We start from the raw sequence: 17,484 nt of genomic DNA, 5'->3' as shown, positions 1-17,484 counted from the left end.
TGTCCTGTTCTCTTGGTGTCCCACACATGCACTCGCCCGCTTGTCCAGAACATGAGCCAGTTGAGCATCTTTGTGACTGAAGCTCCTGCCATTCGTGCCCCAATAATGACCCCTCTTTCAAAGTCACTGAGATCCTTTCCTCTTGCCATCTTGATCCAAAATCGAGGTCAACTGGGCTGCTCAGCATTTGTACACATGCCACAGAGCATGACAGGATGTTAATTGCTTCATTGTATCATGCAGTGCACCTGTTTGGAGGCATCTGCATTCGTTATGTTCCACCACTCATTTATTCAGATTTTTCCTTTAATTTGTAACCCGTCTGTATGTCTAGATAGATATGACAGTGAAATGAAAACAATTAAATTTACAACTGGTGTAAAGCAACGTCAGGAAGGTTTACTGCCCTTGAAAACACAGTCTAAGGGTCCCTATCGGCTGAGACCCACACCAAAACAATACCAAATAACCATCTCTACCCCGTTCTCTAACCGTCGCTCACTCCACACTGTATTCACACACACTCACTGCTCCCTCACCTGGGATGTTGTAGAGCTGGCGCCGGCCCTCGTGCTGCGCCCGGCTGCTCCCGCTGCTGCGCTTGCCCGCCATGCCCAGCAGGCCGCCCGCTACCGAGAGCTGGGAGGCCTGGGCAAAGTTGGACAGCACCCCCCTCGCCGAGCTGGACAGGCCCCGCTGGAGAGACGCCTGGGGCTGGGGGGCCTAGAGATGGGGAGAGAGAAGAAACAAAAACAAAAAATAAAACTTTATCCAGTGCTGGTAGATTAACAATCACCAAGTGCTGCTCATGGGCAGCCCACTCCACCACTGTGGGGCAGAGAGAGGAGAGTCAGGGGCCGGTTGCATAAAACCATACTGGACTAATTTACAGTTAGACTAGTCTAATGCACCCCCAGGCCAGTTTAGGATTTAAGTCCATCTTTCCATCGAGAGGCGACAGTGTCACTGATGCCGACTCCTCCCACTGGCTCTCACACCCCCCGCCCATCGACAATCCCCCCAAAACATCTAGACTCCACCCCACAGCCTTCATTAACCAATCCAGTGCTCCGTTTGAGTTTTGAGGGCGGTCCTCCTACAGTATGCAGATGTTTCCTCTGAAATATTTGCAGGGGTGTAAAGTAACGAAGTACAAATACTTCGTTCTTGTACTTAAGTACATTTTTCGAGTATTTGTACTTAAGTATGTATTATTGGTGGCTACTTTTACTCCACTACATTTATGAACAAAATAATGTACTTTTTACTGCACTACATTTCCCACAGACGACTCCGTTACTGTTACTCACTTCCGATAGGTCATTAATATGAATATTAAACCGGCTCTGTGCTTCATTCTGCAATGCCATAGCACCATTCATACGTCAGTGACACATTTTACCATTTGGGAAATAAAACGTATTTTGATTGGTCTTCACACAGTAGAAAGGTTGGTCAATTTGACCATTTAAGTTTGCTTTCAAAGTTACATATGCCTACATTGAAAAAAAAGTTTCACCATGCAGCTGCATGAAAAAAAATGTATTTAACGTTAATAATGGGTATGCAAAATTAATAGTTTAGCAGCGCTCACAACTGTGTGGAAAAACTGTGACGTGCCGGTGAGTCTGACGAGTTATGGGAGAAACATAAGACATGGACAGCCGCTCCGCACAACGCAGAGAGGCGAGAATTGATCTGACAGCGCATGTGCGTCCGAGCTGCAGGTCGTGTGGTGCAGTGTACAGTATTGTTTGCTTTCAGTGATTGGAAATGCATTGTATTGGATGGGGGAGTGTTATTTTGGTCATTAGCAGCTGTTTTGTGTTGCATTAGATCGATGGTATTGTGCATGTAGCTGTCATAACGGTTTCTTTCGAGACGGTTATGAACTGTCCAGGTTGTAAAGCGGTGCAGTGACCTGTATTCTTGTGGGTGGCAAGTGTAGCTCTCAAGTCTCACGCATTGCCCCTAAAATCTTAAGCAATTGCCTCAAATGTTTTTGTGCCCACCCCCCGGCTCCTGCTTTTGCCGGCGGCAGCGGTATCTGTAACCACATTTTTTATGTGACAAATCTCATACATTGTTGTTTTAAAAACTTGAGCGCTATGCAAAAACATTGTGTGTAATTGTACGATCGATTATTGTACATCCTGTGTTATCATCTACCGCAAATAGCCCCCTCAGTCATTTCTGATGCCCCTTGCGATTTAATCCTGCCGCCGGGCCCGGAATGAGATTAGCTGCACTCTCCCTAATTTGGTCCATGTCGCTGACCTTAACAGTTTCATAAAATGAGTAAGAATCGCATCCTTCTAAAGGCTCGTCCTGCGTCACACATGAACATAAAGTGTGTTGGTGCTTCACACTGGACGAGCGGAAATGATCTGCCTGTATTTCAGTAGGAGCTCCACACTGCTTTAAGAAAATTTGCATCGCTAAGATTTAAACAGGCTACTTTCTATATTTTTTCGCCCTGACTGGAAAGAATCTGACCAATCAGAAGTGACGTCAACCCACGTGGAAACACACACACACCCCATAACAAACCATGTGGACAGCGAGAAGTGAATTAATGAGTTCCAGCAATATACAGTGAGGGAAAAAATAATTTGATCCCCTGCTGATTTTGTACGTTTGCCCACTGACAAAGAAATGATCCGTCTATAATTTTAATGGTAGGTGTATTTTAACAGTGAGAGACAGAATAACAACAAAAAAATCCAGGCCAAGACCAAAGAGCTGTCCAAGGATGTCAGGGACAAGACTGTAGACCTACACAAGGCTGGAATGGGCTACAAGACCATCGCCAGGCAGCTTGGTGAGAAGGTGACAACAGTTGGTGCGATTATTCGCAAATGGAAGAAACACAAAATAACTGTCAGTCTCCCTCGGTCTGGGGCTCCATGCAAGATCTCACCTCGTGGAGTTTCAATGATCATGAGAACGGTGAGGAATCAGCCCAGAACTACACAGGAGGATCTTGTTAATGATCTCAAGGCAGCTGGGACCATAGTCACAAAGAAAACCATTGGTAACACACTACGCCGTGAAGGACTGAAATCCTGCAGCGCCCGCAAGGTCCCCCTGCTCAAGAAAGCACATGTACAGGCCCGTCTGAAGTTTGCCAATGAACATCTGAATGATTCAGAGGAGAACTAGGTGAAAGTGTTGTGGTCAGATGAGACCAAAATCGAGCTCTTTGGCATCAACTCAACTCGCCGTGTTTGGAGGAGGAGGAATGACCCCAAGAACACCATCCCCACCGTCAAACATGGAGGTGGAAACATTATGCTTTGGGGGTGTTTTTCTGCTAAGGGGACAGGACAACTGCACCGCATCAAAGGGACGATGGACAGGGCCATGTACCGTCAAATCTTGGGTGAGAACCTCCTTCCCTCAGCCAGGGCATTGAAAATGGGTCGTGGATGGGTATTCCAGCATGACAATGACCCAAAACACACAGCCAAGGCAACAAAGGAGTGGCTCAAGAAGAAGCACATTAAGGTGCTGGAGTGGCCTAGCCAGCCTCCAGACCTTAATCCCATAGAAAATCTGTGGAGGGAGCTGAAGGTTCGAGTTGCCAAACGTCAGCCTCGAAACCTTCATGACTTGGAGAGGATCTGCAAAGAGGAGTGGGACAAAATCCCTCCTGAGATGTGTGCAAACCTGGTGGCCAACTACAAGAAACGTCTGACCTCTGTGATTGCCAACAAGGGTTTTGCCACCAAGTACTAAGTCAAAGGGGTCAAATACTTATTTCCCTCATTAACATGCAAATCAATGTATAACTTTTTTGAAATGCGTTTTTCAGGATTTTTTTGTTATTCTGTCTCTCACTGTTAAAATACACCTACCATTAAAATTATAGACGGATCATTTCACTGTCAGTGGGCAAACGTACAAAATCAGCAGGGGATCAAATACTTTTTTCCCCTCACTGTACATTACTGTATCATTGTACATTAAAACACAAACGCATCCATTGAAGACAATGTGTGGGTGAACATCACAGCAGCTCTACTTTAATGACAGCTGTCCATAAAAGATACAGTATTAATAAATATTATGCATACTGTGATTTTTAATTGACATTAACTTTATTACTGATTTTATGATAAACAGTACAAGTGTATATGAGAAAAGGTCCTGAAATCATGTCCATAGTGATGTTTACACTTTATATAAAAGTTTTTAAGATGGCGTGCGTAAGGACATCACATTTTATTATATATATATATATATATATATAATGAAAAATTGATATATAGCCACACTCTCACTTATTAGGTATTTATAGTCCAGATGAAGGCACAGTAGTGTCGAAATTATTCAATAAAATGAAACTTTTGTAATACACGAGTCCTGTCTAAATACCCAATACGTGAGAGTGCGGGTACAAAATCAATTTTTCATTATATATGTTTGTCTTATTTGGGCCAGCACCTCATGGGAGTGAAGACGCTGCAGTGCACGGATGCTTTTAAGTTATATTTCATATATAAATTTGGTAACATCCTGGGGAGTTTTGAGGCTGTGTGAACAATGAGTTTGCCAAAAAAACTCAAAATAGTTTATTATATAAATCCCACAATGTTACCCTTTGTTAATATTGAATACAAATGAAAGTAATTTCCAGATATGTGCCTAAATTACATTTATTTTTGTTGGACGTGATTTTCCTCAAGATAAAACTGAGGAACCATAAAAATACCTTGATTATTTATGGAAAATAAAATGTTGGATTAAAACATCACTCTTGCCTCTTCATAAGGCTCATACACAAACACATGCACATTCACTATTACTAAAATCACAATTTACTTTTACCGTTAGTACTTGAGTACTCCTGAAATTAGCTACTTTTTTTACTTTTACCTCAAGTACTGTTTGAATGGGAGACTTTTTACTTTTACTGGAGTAAGTTCTTGATAGAATATTTTTACTTTTACTCAAGTATGACTTCCAACTACTTCTTACAACTCTGAATGTTTGTTTTAGCACATTCTTCCATCGATTCTGCCCGTCTTTTACAGACACACGCAGCTGGTTGGCGCCGTTAACTTTATTTTATGCCTTTAAGCCTTGTGTTTGAGTGGGTTAGGCCAAGTTTCAGAAACTTTCACCCAAAGTATAAATCTTTCTGCATTATATTCCAATAAAAAGGACAGATTTCAGTTACTGTGAACTGGGATCGTCACTGTTTTAGAGAAGCGTCCACCATGTTTCTTTTATGTCAAATTGTCTTACAATTCCCAGAATGCATTGTGTGATTGACTGAGTAAGACCAGTCTAAGGAAAGACTGTTTCATGCAACTGTTTTAACTCAGTGTATTATTAGTAAGACTTATAATTATACTAAGACAAACACTTAGTCTATGTTCATGCAACCAGCCCCAGGACCACCTGCAAGCTTCGTCCCACTTCTGAGGTCAACTGTAGAAGAGTTGTGTGCTGCACCTGTGGAGTCCGTCTCGCAGTCCAGCTCAGTCCAGGAATGGGGGGCGGGCTCACCTGTCTCAGCGCGTGGTGCCTGATCATAGTGTCGGCTTTGCTGACGCTGGGCACAGTGGGGGCCGAGCTGGGGGAGAGCGCGGCCTGCTGCTGCAGTCTCTGTTCAATCTCCTGCAGGACAAACACGCAGGCAGTGAGAGACCGAGAGACAGAGAGAGAGACACAGCAGACGTGGCAGTTTCAGTCCTTGAGGGCCGCAGGGGATTCAATGCAACTTCAAAGACCTCCAGGTCGGCCCAACACTGCCGGATGGTCACCCCACGAGGACCAGATCAGCAGAACACCAACAAATTACAGAGCGGCTGACATGCGAGTCGCCAAACCCAGCACCCCCATGGCCTGGCTTGCTTTTAACACTTGGCCCGCCCCCCACCGGCGCCTGGCTGACCTGCTCCTGCTGCAGGGCCTTGACGAAGGCGTTCTTCAGCCGGTTGGTGTGCTCCGCTTTCAGGGCCTTCTTCTGGTTGGATGTCATGCACTGTTCGCACAGGATGCGCCCACCCTTCTCCTGCTTCCAGTGGGGGGTGAAGTCCGTCTTGCACTGGGCACACATGAATGGGTCCATGCGGGACAGGGGCCCCCGCAGCTTACCTGAGTAAGGAGAGAGAAAGGAGTTCACACACAAGCTGACGATCGGAGGGTAAATTGGTTCAATCCCCAACTCGACCACTATGCAACCATCGTTAAGCGCTGCCAAGCCATCTCCTGCTCGGGAATCGAGATCTCAATTCAAGATCTCAAATTGAACAGGCAGTCCATTCAAAACATACAGCATTTTCACAAAAAGTGAATTTGACACATCTCAAATTGGAGTTAGTTTGAGATATCTGCAATTCAACTTAAGATCTCTTAAATTCTGTTTTGAGATATCTCTGACAATTTGGCTTGCCATGTTGAGGGATGGGTTAAGGACCAACAAATCACTTGGTAGGTGGGAGGCCTCAAAAAACAATCCAAATCAGGGCCCGGGGGGAGGACACAGATTCTTAAATCGGACCAGTCACAACTTGTCGACTCAACTGTGGGCAAGGTGGGATTGAAAAGCCCCCCCAAGCATGTGTATCTGGAGGGTGGGGCCGGGGAAGGCCCGAACGATCGCGTAGCAGCTCACCCTGGCTGTCGATGACGCTCTGCACCACCTCCTCCAGGCCCACCATGTAGATGAACTCGCTGTTGGCGGCCGAGGGCAGGAAGTGCAGCAGCGGGGCGGGGGGCTTGGGCGGCGGGATCTCCAGCAGGGTCTTCTCCAGCTGCTTGCGCAGGGCCAGCTTGGCGGCCGCCTGGCTGCTGACCGGCTCGGGGAGGGTGGAGCCGGGGCTGGGCAGGGGCGAGGGGCTGACTGCGCCCACCCCGCCCACTGAGCCCACCCCGCCGGCCTGCATGTGCGCCAGGTTCATGTAGATGGCAGAGGAGGCCGAGCGCTGGGATGCCGCCACCTGCTGGCTGGAGGCCTGAAACACAACAAAAACGATGAAAGGAGGACACAGGGTGGAGGAGGTAGAGAGGGTACAATACCCTCTGCCCGGCGCTGTGCCCTGGTACCCCGGTGCCGCGTACCTGCTGGTAGCTGACGGCGGAGTTGATGCCTGCAGAGCTGGAACGCACCATGCCAGGCTTGGGAGGTCCGCGCTGGCCCTGCAGCTGGGCAGGGTTAGGTGCGATCACCCGCTGGGACATCATCATCTGGGGCAGAGAGGCGTTGGCCCCCGACCTGATCACAGAGTGACCCTGGAGAGCGAAGGAAGAGAGAGGGGGGGGGGGAAGAGATATGGGGGAAGGAAATGGGAAAACAGAACAGAGGAGAAAAAGATAGGGTGAGGGGTTGAAGACAAGATTGGAGGAAACAGGTCAGGAAGAGGGACAGAGGAGAAAAGAGGGGGTATGGGGTTGAAGAGAGAAAGAAAAATATTCAAAATCAGTTGTTGCAGATTCACAGACAAACCCATGGCAAAAAAGCAGCCACTTATCTTCCCAAATTGCCTAATTAACCAAATAAATTAAACACTGATGGTAACAGTCTAAACCATTTACATAACATGAACAAAGAAAGCACCATGCTCCTATCGGGGCGCAGTACCGATCCATGGCCACTAGATGGTAGCAGCTAAGAAGCACTGGGCAACAACGTGGGCATTAGATTAGATTCGCTGGGAGACGGCCGCTCTCATGTCTTGCCTGCTCTGGGGGCGGCACAGAGCAGTGGGTGGCACCGACACTAGTGCCCCGCCAAGGAGAGAGAGAGAGTCTGTTTGTAATCAAGAACAAACCACCAACTGAATTCCCTGCAGCTTACAGAGAAATGAATAACACTGCAGTGACGTCTCCCTGTTCATTCCAGATCTGCTAAGGAGCATTACAAGTATCCAGCATCACAGACAGGAAGCGCACGGAGAAGGGGTGGTTCTTAGTGTCGCACCACTTCCTGTCTGTCTGTCACAGCGTTGAACCGGTCACACTTAGGGGGTGAACAGGTTTGAGTGATACTAAACATGCTCCCGCTGGCCCGTCTTGTTCGCCACACACAGACCTCCTTCAGCCGGCCAGCTGGGGCTCGCTGATGACATCACCGCTCATGCGTGTGTGAGAGGGATGTTAACCCCACCATTTTCAGATGTAATGAAATACAGCTTGACTTTAATCGTTCAATCGACACCGCACAGCTGTGCATGCTTGTCAGTACTCAAATCAGTACAAGAGATACCGACCTGTACCGTCCTGAGGTTGTGGGCGTCGGGGGTGTGCATGCCGGGCCGCGGGGGGGGCTTGTTCAGGCCCTGCTGGCTGCTGTGCACAGGGGAGGGCTGCACTGCCGAGGGGGTGTTCTGCACTACAGGCACCTGGAGAAAGAGAGAGAGAGGAGCAGAGAGGAAGAGGCATCAGACACTGGTGCATTCACACACACACACACACACACACACAGCCAGCCCCCTGGTCACAGGCTGCTGCCCACCCCCTGGCACACAACGCCTCCCCCGACTAGTCTGTGGTGCACTGTGGGTAGTGTGGCGGTGCACTGTGGGTACTGACCTTCTGTACCAGGTTCTCCTTCTGCAGCTGGCTCTGGCGGAGCTTCTTGAGCAGCACCAGCCGGGCCTCCTCCAGCCGCAGCTCCTCCCGCAGCGCCTTGATCATCTGCTGCCGCTCCTCGCCACTCTTCCCCTGAGAGAGAGAGAGAGAGAGAAAAATCACTCGCACAGCCACCCTGACGCGGCCTTTCAAACACACTAGGGGTGACACCAATTGGTCAAACACTCTGACTGGCTCTCTGTGTAGCGATGATGAAGACTGGCAGGAAGGCGGGGCTTGTAATTTCTCATCTGCGATTGGCTCAACTAGAAATTAACTCTGCTAAAGGATGGCTTCCTCACAGAAACGTCCTGTGTAAAGTGCGGGCAGTGCAATTAAACCCCGACACCGTCTCCGCCAACGCCAGGCCCACCCTGCTCCTCTCTGCCAGGCTGCCAACCCCATACCTTGAACATCTCCAGGTTGGCCGCCCTCAGGCGCTCCTCGATGCGGGTCGAGGCGCGGGGACTGGACGCCTCGTTGTCCGACAGCACGATGACGTCCGGGGAGGGGGTGCGGCGCTCGCGGTCGGGATCGCTGAGAGAGAGAGAGAGAAAAGGAAAGACATTTGAACATACTGCAATGCAAAAAAACACATATATAGACAGATAGATCGATCGATCAATTTGACATTAAAATTGGTTTCCTTCCCCCAAATCACCACAACATCTCCTGATGGTCCTCCCCGGTTCCTGCTTGGAGATGCTGTGCCTGATTTAAAACTGCACAATCCTTCATCCCGTAACAAACGTGTGGAAGACACCGACGAGGAGGGGAAGCATTTGGTGGGTGCACACGCCTGCTGGGCCGTAGCGCGCTCTGCCAGTTTGCTTCCCTGGTCTGAGAAGTTGTGTATAAAATATTATAATAAACACCACTATCTGTGCCAAGGCAATAAAACAGGAGAACTCCGAGAGAAAATCCTCAGAGGGACGGAGAATGAGCATCACACAAAAAATCTGAAGGCTGTGCACTCAGAAATGGCTCCCAGGCTCTGAGTCCCCCCCGTTGTCTCTCTCCGCCCCCTGCCTCCCACGGGGGGTTAAGTGCAGAGTGCACGGCGCTAAGGCTGGAGCCTGCCCTCCCCCTCCCCACGCTCCTGCTGTGCACAGCGAGAGGAGCACGGTACGTGCCGCACCGCTCCACAGCAGGGGCCCGGGCAGACGGGGCCCACACTGTACAGGGAGCGCGTCCCGGGAGCAGCTGCTCCAGATGTGCTGCCGCTTCTGCACACAACGACAAAGGACTCGAAAAGACAAATACACACAGCACAGTACAGTACAGTGCCCGTGCACACTGCACAGTACAGTACAGCACCCCCACACACTGCACAGTACAGTACAGCACCCCCACACACTGCACAGTACAGTACAGCACCCCCACACACTGCACAGTACAGCGCCCGCACACACACACACTGCACAGTACAGTACAGCGCCCGTGCCCACACACTGCACAGTACAGTACAGCGCCCGTGCCCACACACACTGCACAGTACAGCGCCCGCACATACACACTGCACAGTACAGCGCCCGCACACACACACACACACTGCACAGTACAGCGCCCGCACCCACACACACTGCACAGTACAGTGCCCGCACACACACACACTGCAGTACAGCGCCCGCACCCACACACACACTGCACAGTAGTGCCCACGCCCACACACATACTGCACAATACAGCGCCCGCACCCACACACAGCACAGTACAGCGCCCGCACCCACACACAGCACAGTACAGCGCCCGCACCCACACACTGCACAGTACAGTACAGCGCCCGCACACACACACTGCAGTACAGTACAGCGCCCGCACACACACACACTGCAGTACAGTACAGCGCCCACACACACACACACACAGCAGTACAGTACAGCGCCCACACACACACACACACACACACACACAGCAGTACAGTACAGCGCCCACACACACACACTGCAGTACAGTACAGCGCCCACACACACTGCACAGTACAGCGCCCACACACACACACACTGCAGTACAGTGCCCACACACACACACTGCACAGTACACTACAGTGCCCGCACCCACACACTGCACAGTACAGTGCCCGCACCCCCACACACAGCACAGTACAGCGCCCGCACACACACTGCACAGTACAGTGCCCACGCCCACACACACACTGCACAGTACAGCGCCCGCACACACACTGCACAGTACAGCGCCCGCACACACACACACACTGCACAGTACAGCGCCCGCACACACACACACACTGCACAGTACAGTGCCCACGCCCACGCCCACACACTGCACAGTACAGCGCCCGCACACACACACACTGCAGTACAGTGCCCACACACACACTGCACAGTACAGCGCCCGCACACACACTGCACAGTACAGCGCCCGCGCCCACACACACACTGCACAGTACAGTACAGCGCCCGCGCCCACACACTGCACAGTACACTACAGTGCCCGCACCCCCACACACACTGCACAGTACAGTACAGCGCCCACACACACACTGCAGTACAGTGCCCACACACACACACTGCACAGTACAGCGCCCGTGCCCACACACACACTGCACAGTACAGTGCCCGCGCCCACACACTGCACAGTACAGTACAGCGCCCGCACCCACACACTGCACAGTACAGCGCCCACACACACACACTGCACAGTACAGTACAGCGCCCACACACACACACTGCACAGTACAGTACAGCGCCCACACACACACACACTGCACAGTACAGTACAGCGCCCACACACACACACACTGCACAGTACAGTGCCCACGTACACACACACTTGACAGTACAGTACCCGCTCCCACACACACACTGCACAGTACAGCGCCCGCACCCACACACTGCAGTACAGTACAGCGCCCACACACACACACTGCAGTACAGTACAGCGCCCACACACACACACTGCACAGTACAGCACCCACACACACACTGCAGTACAGTACAGCGCCCACACACACACTGCAGTACAGCACCCACACACACACTGCAGTACAGTACAGCGCCCATACACACACTACAGTACAGCGCCCGCACCCACACACTGCACAGTACAGTGCCCGCGCCCACACACTGCACAGTACAGTACAGCGCCCGCACCCACACACTGCACAGTACAGCGCCCACACACACACACACTGCACAGTACAGTACAGCGCCCACACACACACACACTGCACAGTACAGTACAGCGCCCACACACACACACACACTGCACAGTACAGTACAGCGCCCACACACACACACACACTGCACAGTACAGTGCCCACGTACACACACACGACAGTACAGTACCCGCTCCCACACACACTTGACAGTACAGTACCCGCTCCCACACACACTGCACAGTACAGCGCCCGCACCCACACACTGCAGTACAGTACAGCGCCCACACACACACACTGCAGTACAGTGCCCACACACACACACTGCAGTACAGTACAGCGCCCACACACACTGCACAGTACAGCACCCACACACACTGCAGTACAGTACAGCGCCCACACACACAGCACAGTACAGCGCCCGCACCCCCACACACACTGCACAGTACAGTACAGCGCCCACACACACAGCACAGTACAGTGCCCGCACCCCCACACACACTGCACAGTACAGTACAGCGCCCGAACCCACACACTGCACAGTACAGTACAGCGCCCGAACCCACACACTGCACAGTACAGCACCACCACACACTGCACAGTACAGCGCCCGCCCGCGCACACACACACACACACACACACTGCACAGTACAGCGCCTGCACCCACACACTGCACAGTACAGCGCCCGTGCCCACACACTGCACAGTACAGTACAGCGCCCGTGCCCACACACACTGCACAGTAAAGTACAGCGCCCGCACACACACACTGCACAGAACAGCGCCCGCACACACACACTGCACAGAACAGCGCCCGCACACACACACTGCACAGAACAGCGCCCGCACACACACACTGCACAGTACAGTACAGCGCCTGCACACACACACACTGCAGTACAGTACAGCGCCCACACACACACACACACACTGCAGTACAGCGCCCACACACACACACACACACTGCAGTACAGTACAGCGCCCACACACACACACTGCAGTACAGTACAGCGCCCACACACACACACACACTGCAGTACAGTACAGCGCCCACACACACACTGCAGTACAGTACAGCGCCCACACACACACACTGCAGTACAGTACAGCGCCCACACACACACACTGCAGTACAGTACAGCGCCCACACACACACACTGCACAGTACAGTACAGCGCCCACACACACACACACTGCACAGTACAGTACAGCGCCCACACACACACACACTGCACAGTACAGTGCCCACGTACACACACACTTGACAGTACAGTACCCGCTCCCACACACACTGCACAGTACAGCGCCCGCACCCACACACTGCAGTACAGTACAGCGCCCACACACACACACTGCAGTACAGTGCCCACACACACACACTGCAGTACAGTACAGCGCCCACACACACTGCACAGTACAGCACCCACACACACACTGCAGTACAGTACAGCGCCCACACACACAGCACAGTACAGCGCCCGCACCCCCACACACACTGCACAGTACAGTACAGCGCCCACACACACAGCACAGTACAGTGCCCGCACCCCCACACACACTGCACAGTACAGTACAGCGCCCGAACCCACACACTGCACAGTACAGCACCACCACACACTGCACAGTACAGCGCCCGCCCGCGCACACACACACACACACACACTGCACAGTACAGCGCCTGCACCCACACACTGCACAGTACAGCGCCCGTGCCCACACACTGCACAGTACAGTACAGCGCCCGTGCCCACACACACTGCACAGTAAAGTACAGCGCCCGCACACACACACTGCACAGAACAGCGCCCGCACACACACACTGCACAGAACAGCGCCCGCACACACACACTGCACAGAACAGCGCCCGCACACACACACTGCACAGTACAGTACAGCGCCTGCACACACACACACTGCAGTACAGTACAGCGCCCACACACACACACACACACTGCAGTACAGCGCCCACACACACACACACACACTGCAGTACAGTACAGCGCCCACACACACACACTGCAGTACAGTACAGCGCCCACACACACACACACACACACTGCAGTACAGTACAGCGCCCACACACACACACACTGCAGTACAGTACAGCGCCCACACACACACTGCAGTACAGTACAGCGCCCACACACACACACTGCAGTACAGTACAGCGCCCACACACACACACTGCAGTACAGTACAGCGCCCACACACACACACACACTGCACAGTACACTACAGTGCCCGCACCCCCACACACAGCACAGTACAGCGCCCGCACACACACTGCACAGTACAGCGCCCGCACACACACACACTGCACAGTATAGCGCCCGCACACACACACACTGCACAGTACAGCACCCACACACACACTGCACAGTACAGCACCCACACACACACACTGCAGTACAGTACAGCGCCCACACACACACACACTGCAGTACAGTACAGCGCCCACACACACACACTGCACAGTACAGTGCCCGCACCCCCACACACACTGCACAGTACAGTACAGCGCCCACACACACACTGCAGTACAGTACAGTGCCCACACACACACTGCACAGTACAGCGCCCGCACCCCCACACACACTGCACAGTACAGTATAGCGCCCGCACACACACACACTGCACAGTACAGCGCCCACACACACTGCACAGTACAGCACCCACACACACACACTGCAGTACAGTACAGCGCCCACACACACACACACACTGCAGTACAGTACAGCGCCCACACACACACACTGCACAGTACAGTGCCCGCACCCCCACACACACTGCACAGTACAGTACAGCGCCCACACACACACACACACACTGCAGTACAGTACAGCGCCCACACACACACTGCACAGTACAGTGCCCGCACCCCCACACACACTGCACAGTACAGTACAGCGCCCACACACACACACACACTGCAGTACAGTACAGCGCCCACACACACACACTGCACAGTACAGTGCCCGCACCCCCACACACACTGCACAGTACAGTACAGCGCCCACACACACACTGCAGTACAGTACAGTGCCCACACACACACTGCACAGTACAGCGCCCGCACCCCCACACACACTGCACAGTATAGTAGTGCCCACACACACACACTGCACAGTAGAGCGCCCGCGCCCACACACACACTGCACAGTACAGTACAGCGCCCGCACCCACACACTGCACAGTACAGTACAGCGCCCACACCCACACACACTGCAGTACAGTACAGCGCCCACACCCACACACACTGCAGTACAGTACAGCGCCCACACCCACACACACACACACTGCAGTACAGTACAGCGCCCACACACACACACACTGCACAGTACAGTGCCCACACACACACACTGCACAGTACAGTACAGCGCCCACACACACACACTGCACAGTACAGTGCCCACGTACACACACACTGCACAGTACAGTACAGCGCCCACACACACACACTGCACAGTACAGTGCCTGCGCCCACACACTGCACAGTACAGCGCTCGCACCCACACACAATGCACAGTACAGCGCCCGCACACACTGCACAGTACAGTACCGCGCCCACACACACTGCAGTACAGTACAGCGCCCACACACACACACTGCAGTACAGTACAGCGCCCACACACACACACTGCAGTACAGTACAGCGCCCACACACACACACTGCAGTACAGTACAGCGCCCACACACACACTGCACAGTACAGCGCCCACACACACACTGCACAGTACAGTACAGCGCCCACACACACACAGCACAGTACAGCGCCCGCGCCCACACACACACTGCACTGCACAGTACAGCGCCCGCGCCCACACACACACTGCACTGCACAGTACAGCGCCCGCGCCCACACACACACTGCACTGCACAGTACAGCGCCCGCGCCCACACACACACTGCACAGTACAGCGCCCGCGCCCACACACACACTGCACAGTACAGTACGAGCGCACACACTGCACAGTACAGTACGAGCGCACACACACTGCACAGTACAGTACAGTGCCCGCACACACCGCACAGTACACACACTACACAGTACAGTACAGCTTGACTCACATGCTCTCTGAAAAACTCAGCCCTCACACACACACTCCCTCTATCCCTCCGACAGCACACAGCCTGCCACTCTGTTTACTCATTGGGAACAGCTGATCAGGATGACTCATTTGATCTGGGAGAATCTGCACAAATCGGGGCTGTACATTAACAGCAGACGAGCCGCAGACCTTAACCCTTCGCAGTCCCGTTCAGTGAGGCCAGGTCTGCCAGGGCATCACCCTCAGAAAACAGCACGACAATCCATCGGCCACAAGAGGGGAGGAAGTCGGCTTCTGCCATTCGGAAAAGAGAACCGCAATAGACCAGATGGTGAAGGCCAATACCAGAATCCATCAACTCACTGGGTGCACAGGAGCAAGTTAAAACATGCTATACTGTGGGGGATTATGGGATATGGAAGATATGAGCCTGAAAGCCTGGCCACACAGGCAACTTTTTCCCAAGGCGACCAGCAACACGTCACCTGCGTCAGGGCAACACACAGGACTGCAGCCCATCGGAGTCTCAGCGCAGGGACACCGCAATACGGAGGCCTGGTTCACAATTCTTAGTGACTGGATAATTTAGCAAAAGATGGTTTACTGAGCTTTAAAAGAAAGCAGTAGTAATGGAAGTACTCGGTCTTCCCCCACTAGTGGCGTGGCAATGGCGGCTTTCCCACCCAAGGCCTCGGAGTTGATAATACAACAGGCAAAAAACAACCAGCAAGAAACATACGACCGTGTGAGATAATACAGGGAAGATAAATCAACACGTGCCCTGGCAAGGATGAGATGAAAGGAAGACAGAGAGAGAGACTCACCCTCTGCGGGCACTCATGTCCACCGGCTCATCTCCCATGTTCTCTTTGCCCGTTTTGCCACCGCCTCCTCCACCTGCTGCTCCTCCTCCACCGCCACCGCCGCCGCCGCCGCCGCCGCCGCCGCCTCCTCCTCCTCCTCCTCCTCCTCCTCCTCCACTTCCCCCCCGGGGGTCCCCGTGTCCGCCCCCTCGCAGACTCCCATTCATCTTCTCCTCATACACCCCCCCGGCGCCGGCCCCCAGGGCCATCCCGGCACCCGGGCCGCCCTTGCCCTCCGCCAAGCCGCCTCCGCCTCCTCCTCCGGCCTCCATGCCGGCAAGGTCCTTGCGCTTGAGCAGGGCCAGCATCTTGAGGCGCTCCATGGCCTCGTGGCCCTCCATCTTCAGCCTCTTGGCCAGGGCCTCGTCCCGCTCCTCGGGGGGCTCCAGGCCCCTCTTCAACAGGTTCAGCCTCAGGGCCTCCTCACTCATCCGGTCCATCCTGGGGAGGGAGAAAAAGGGAGAGCGTTCAAAATCAGCGTCCAGCTCAGCAGGCCTCAAGTACTGAACACTAAACACATTCTACCACATTTTTCAATTCCATCAACTCATTCATACTTTGCTTTCAAAATATCAGTCCATTTCGACCATCCTGAGTCACCAATCTAAGTTTTGGAGGTTTACTATTGTTTGATCTAAATACTGACAAAGTTTCACGATGATTAAATGATTAGAAAGTTATTTAATGCCCAGAATCTCCAGTGCTCAAACCGGCGGTCGAAAAATCAGTGAAAATTCATTCAATCCCAGTTTTTGCCTGACAATTTTATAATTAGCCTATCCAAAAAATGAATTGGCCATAACTTCCTTAATAATGAAGGTACAGGCATGGTTTTGGTATCAAATTCCACCCTTTTAACCCTCTGACTGTGCCA

At 52.7% G+C, this 17,484-nt stretch overlaps 1 protein-coding gene across 3 annotated transcripts in view; it reads right to left on the bottom strand.

Annotated features, from left to right (window-relative positions):
* Positions 1-17,484, bottom strand: part of gatad2b (GATA zinc finger domain containing 2B) — a 41,276-nt gene that overhangs the window by 6,288 nt on the left and 17,504 nt on the right. The window contains exons 2-10 of one of the 3 annotated variants that reach the window (XM_066721185.1): positions 16,572-17,051; positions 8,988-9,117; positions 8,542-8,673; positions 8,220-8,351; positions 7,072-7,242; positions 6,626-6,965; positions 5,903-6,105; positions 5,461-5,625; positions 540-723 (exon numbers count right to left, since the gene is read on the bottom strand). In XM_066721185.1, coding sequence (XP_066577282.1) covers positions 540-723; positions 5,461-5,625; positions 5,903-6,105; positions 6,626-6,965; positions 7,072-7,242; positions 8,220-8,351; positions 8,542-8,673; positions 8,988-9,117; positions 16,572-17,050 — 1,936 coding nt within the window. In that variant the 5' untranslated portion in view covers position 17,051. Of the gene's footprint in view, positions 1-539; positions 724-5,406; positions 5,626-5,902; positions 6,106-6,625; positions 6,966-7,071; positions 7,243-8,219; positions 8,352-8,541; positions 8,674-8,987; positions 9,118-16,571; positions 17,052-17,484 lie in introns of all 3 variants that reach the window. The other 2 variants (XM_066721186.1, XM_066721184.1) reach the window with 2 other exon arrangements.

Source organism: Amia ocellicauda, chromosome 14 (genome assembly GCF_036373705.1).
Source record: "Amia ocellicauda isolate fAmiCal2 chromosome 14, fAmiCal2.hap1, whole genome shotgun sequence".
NCBI lineage: Eukaryota > Metazoa > Chordata > Actinopteri > Amiiformes > Amiidae > Amia > Amia ocellicauda.
The sequence above is the reverse complement of the archived record's forward strand: the minus strand, read 5'-3'. Positions and strand labels throughout refer to the sequence as shown.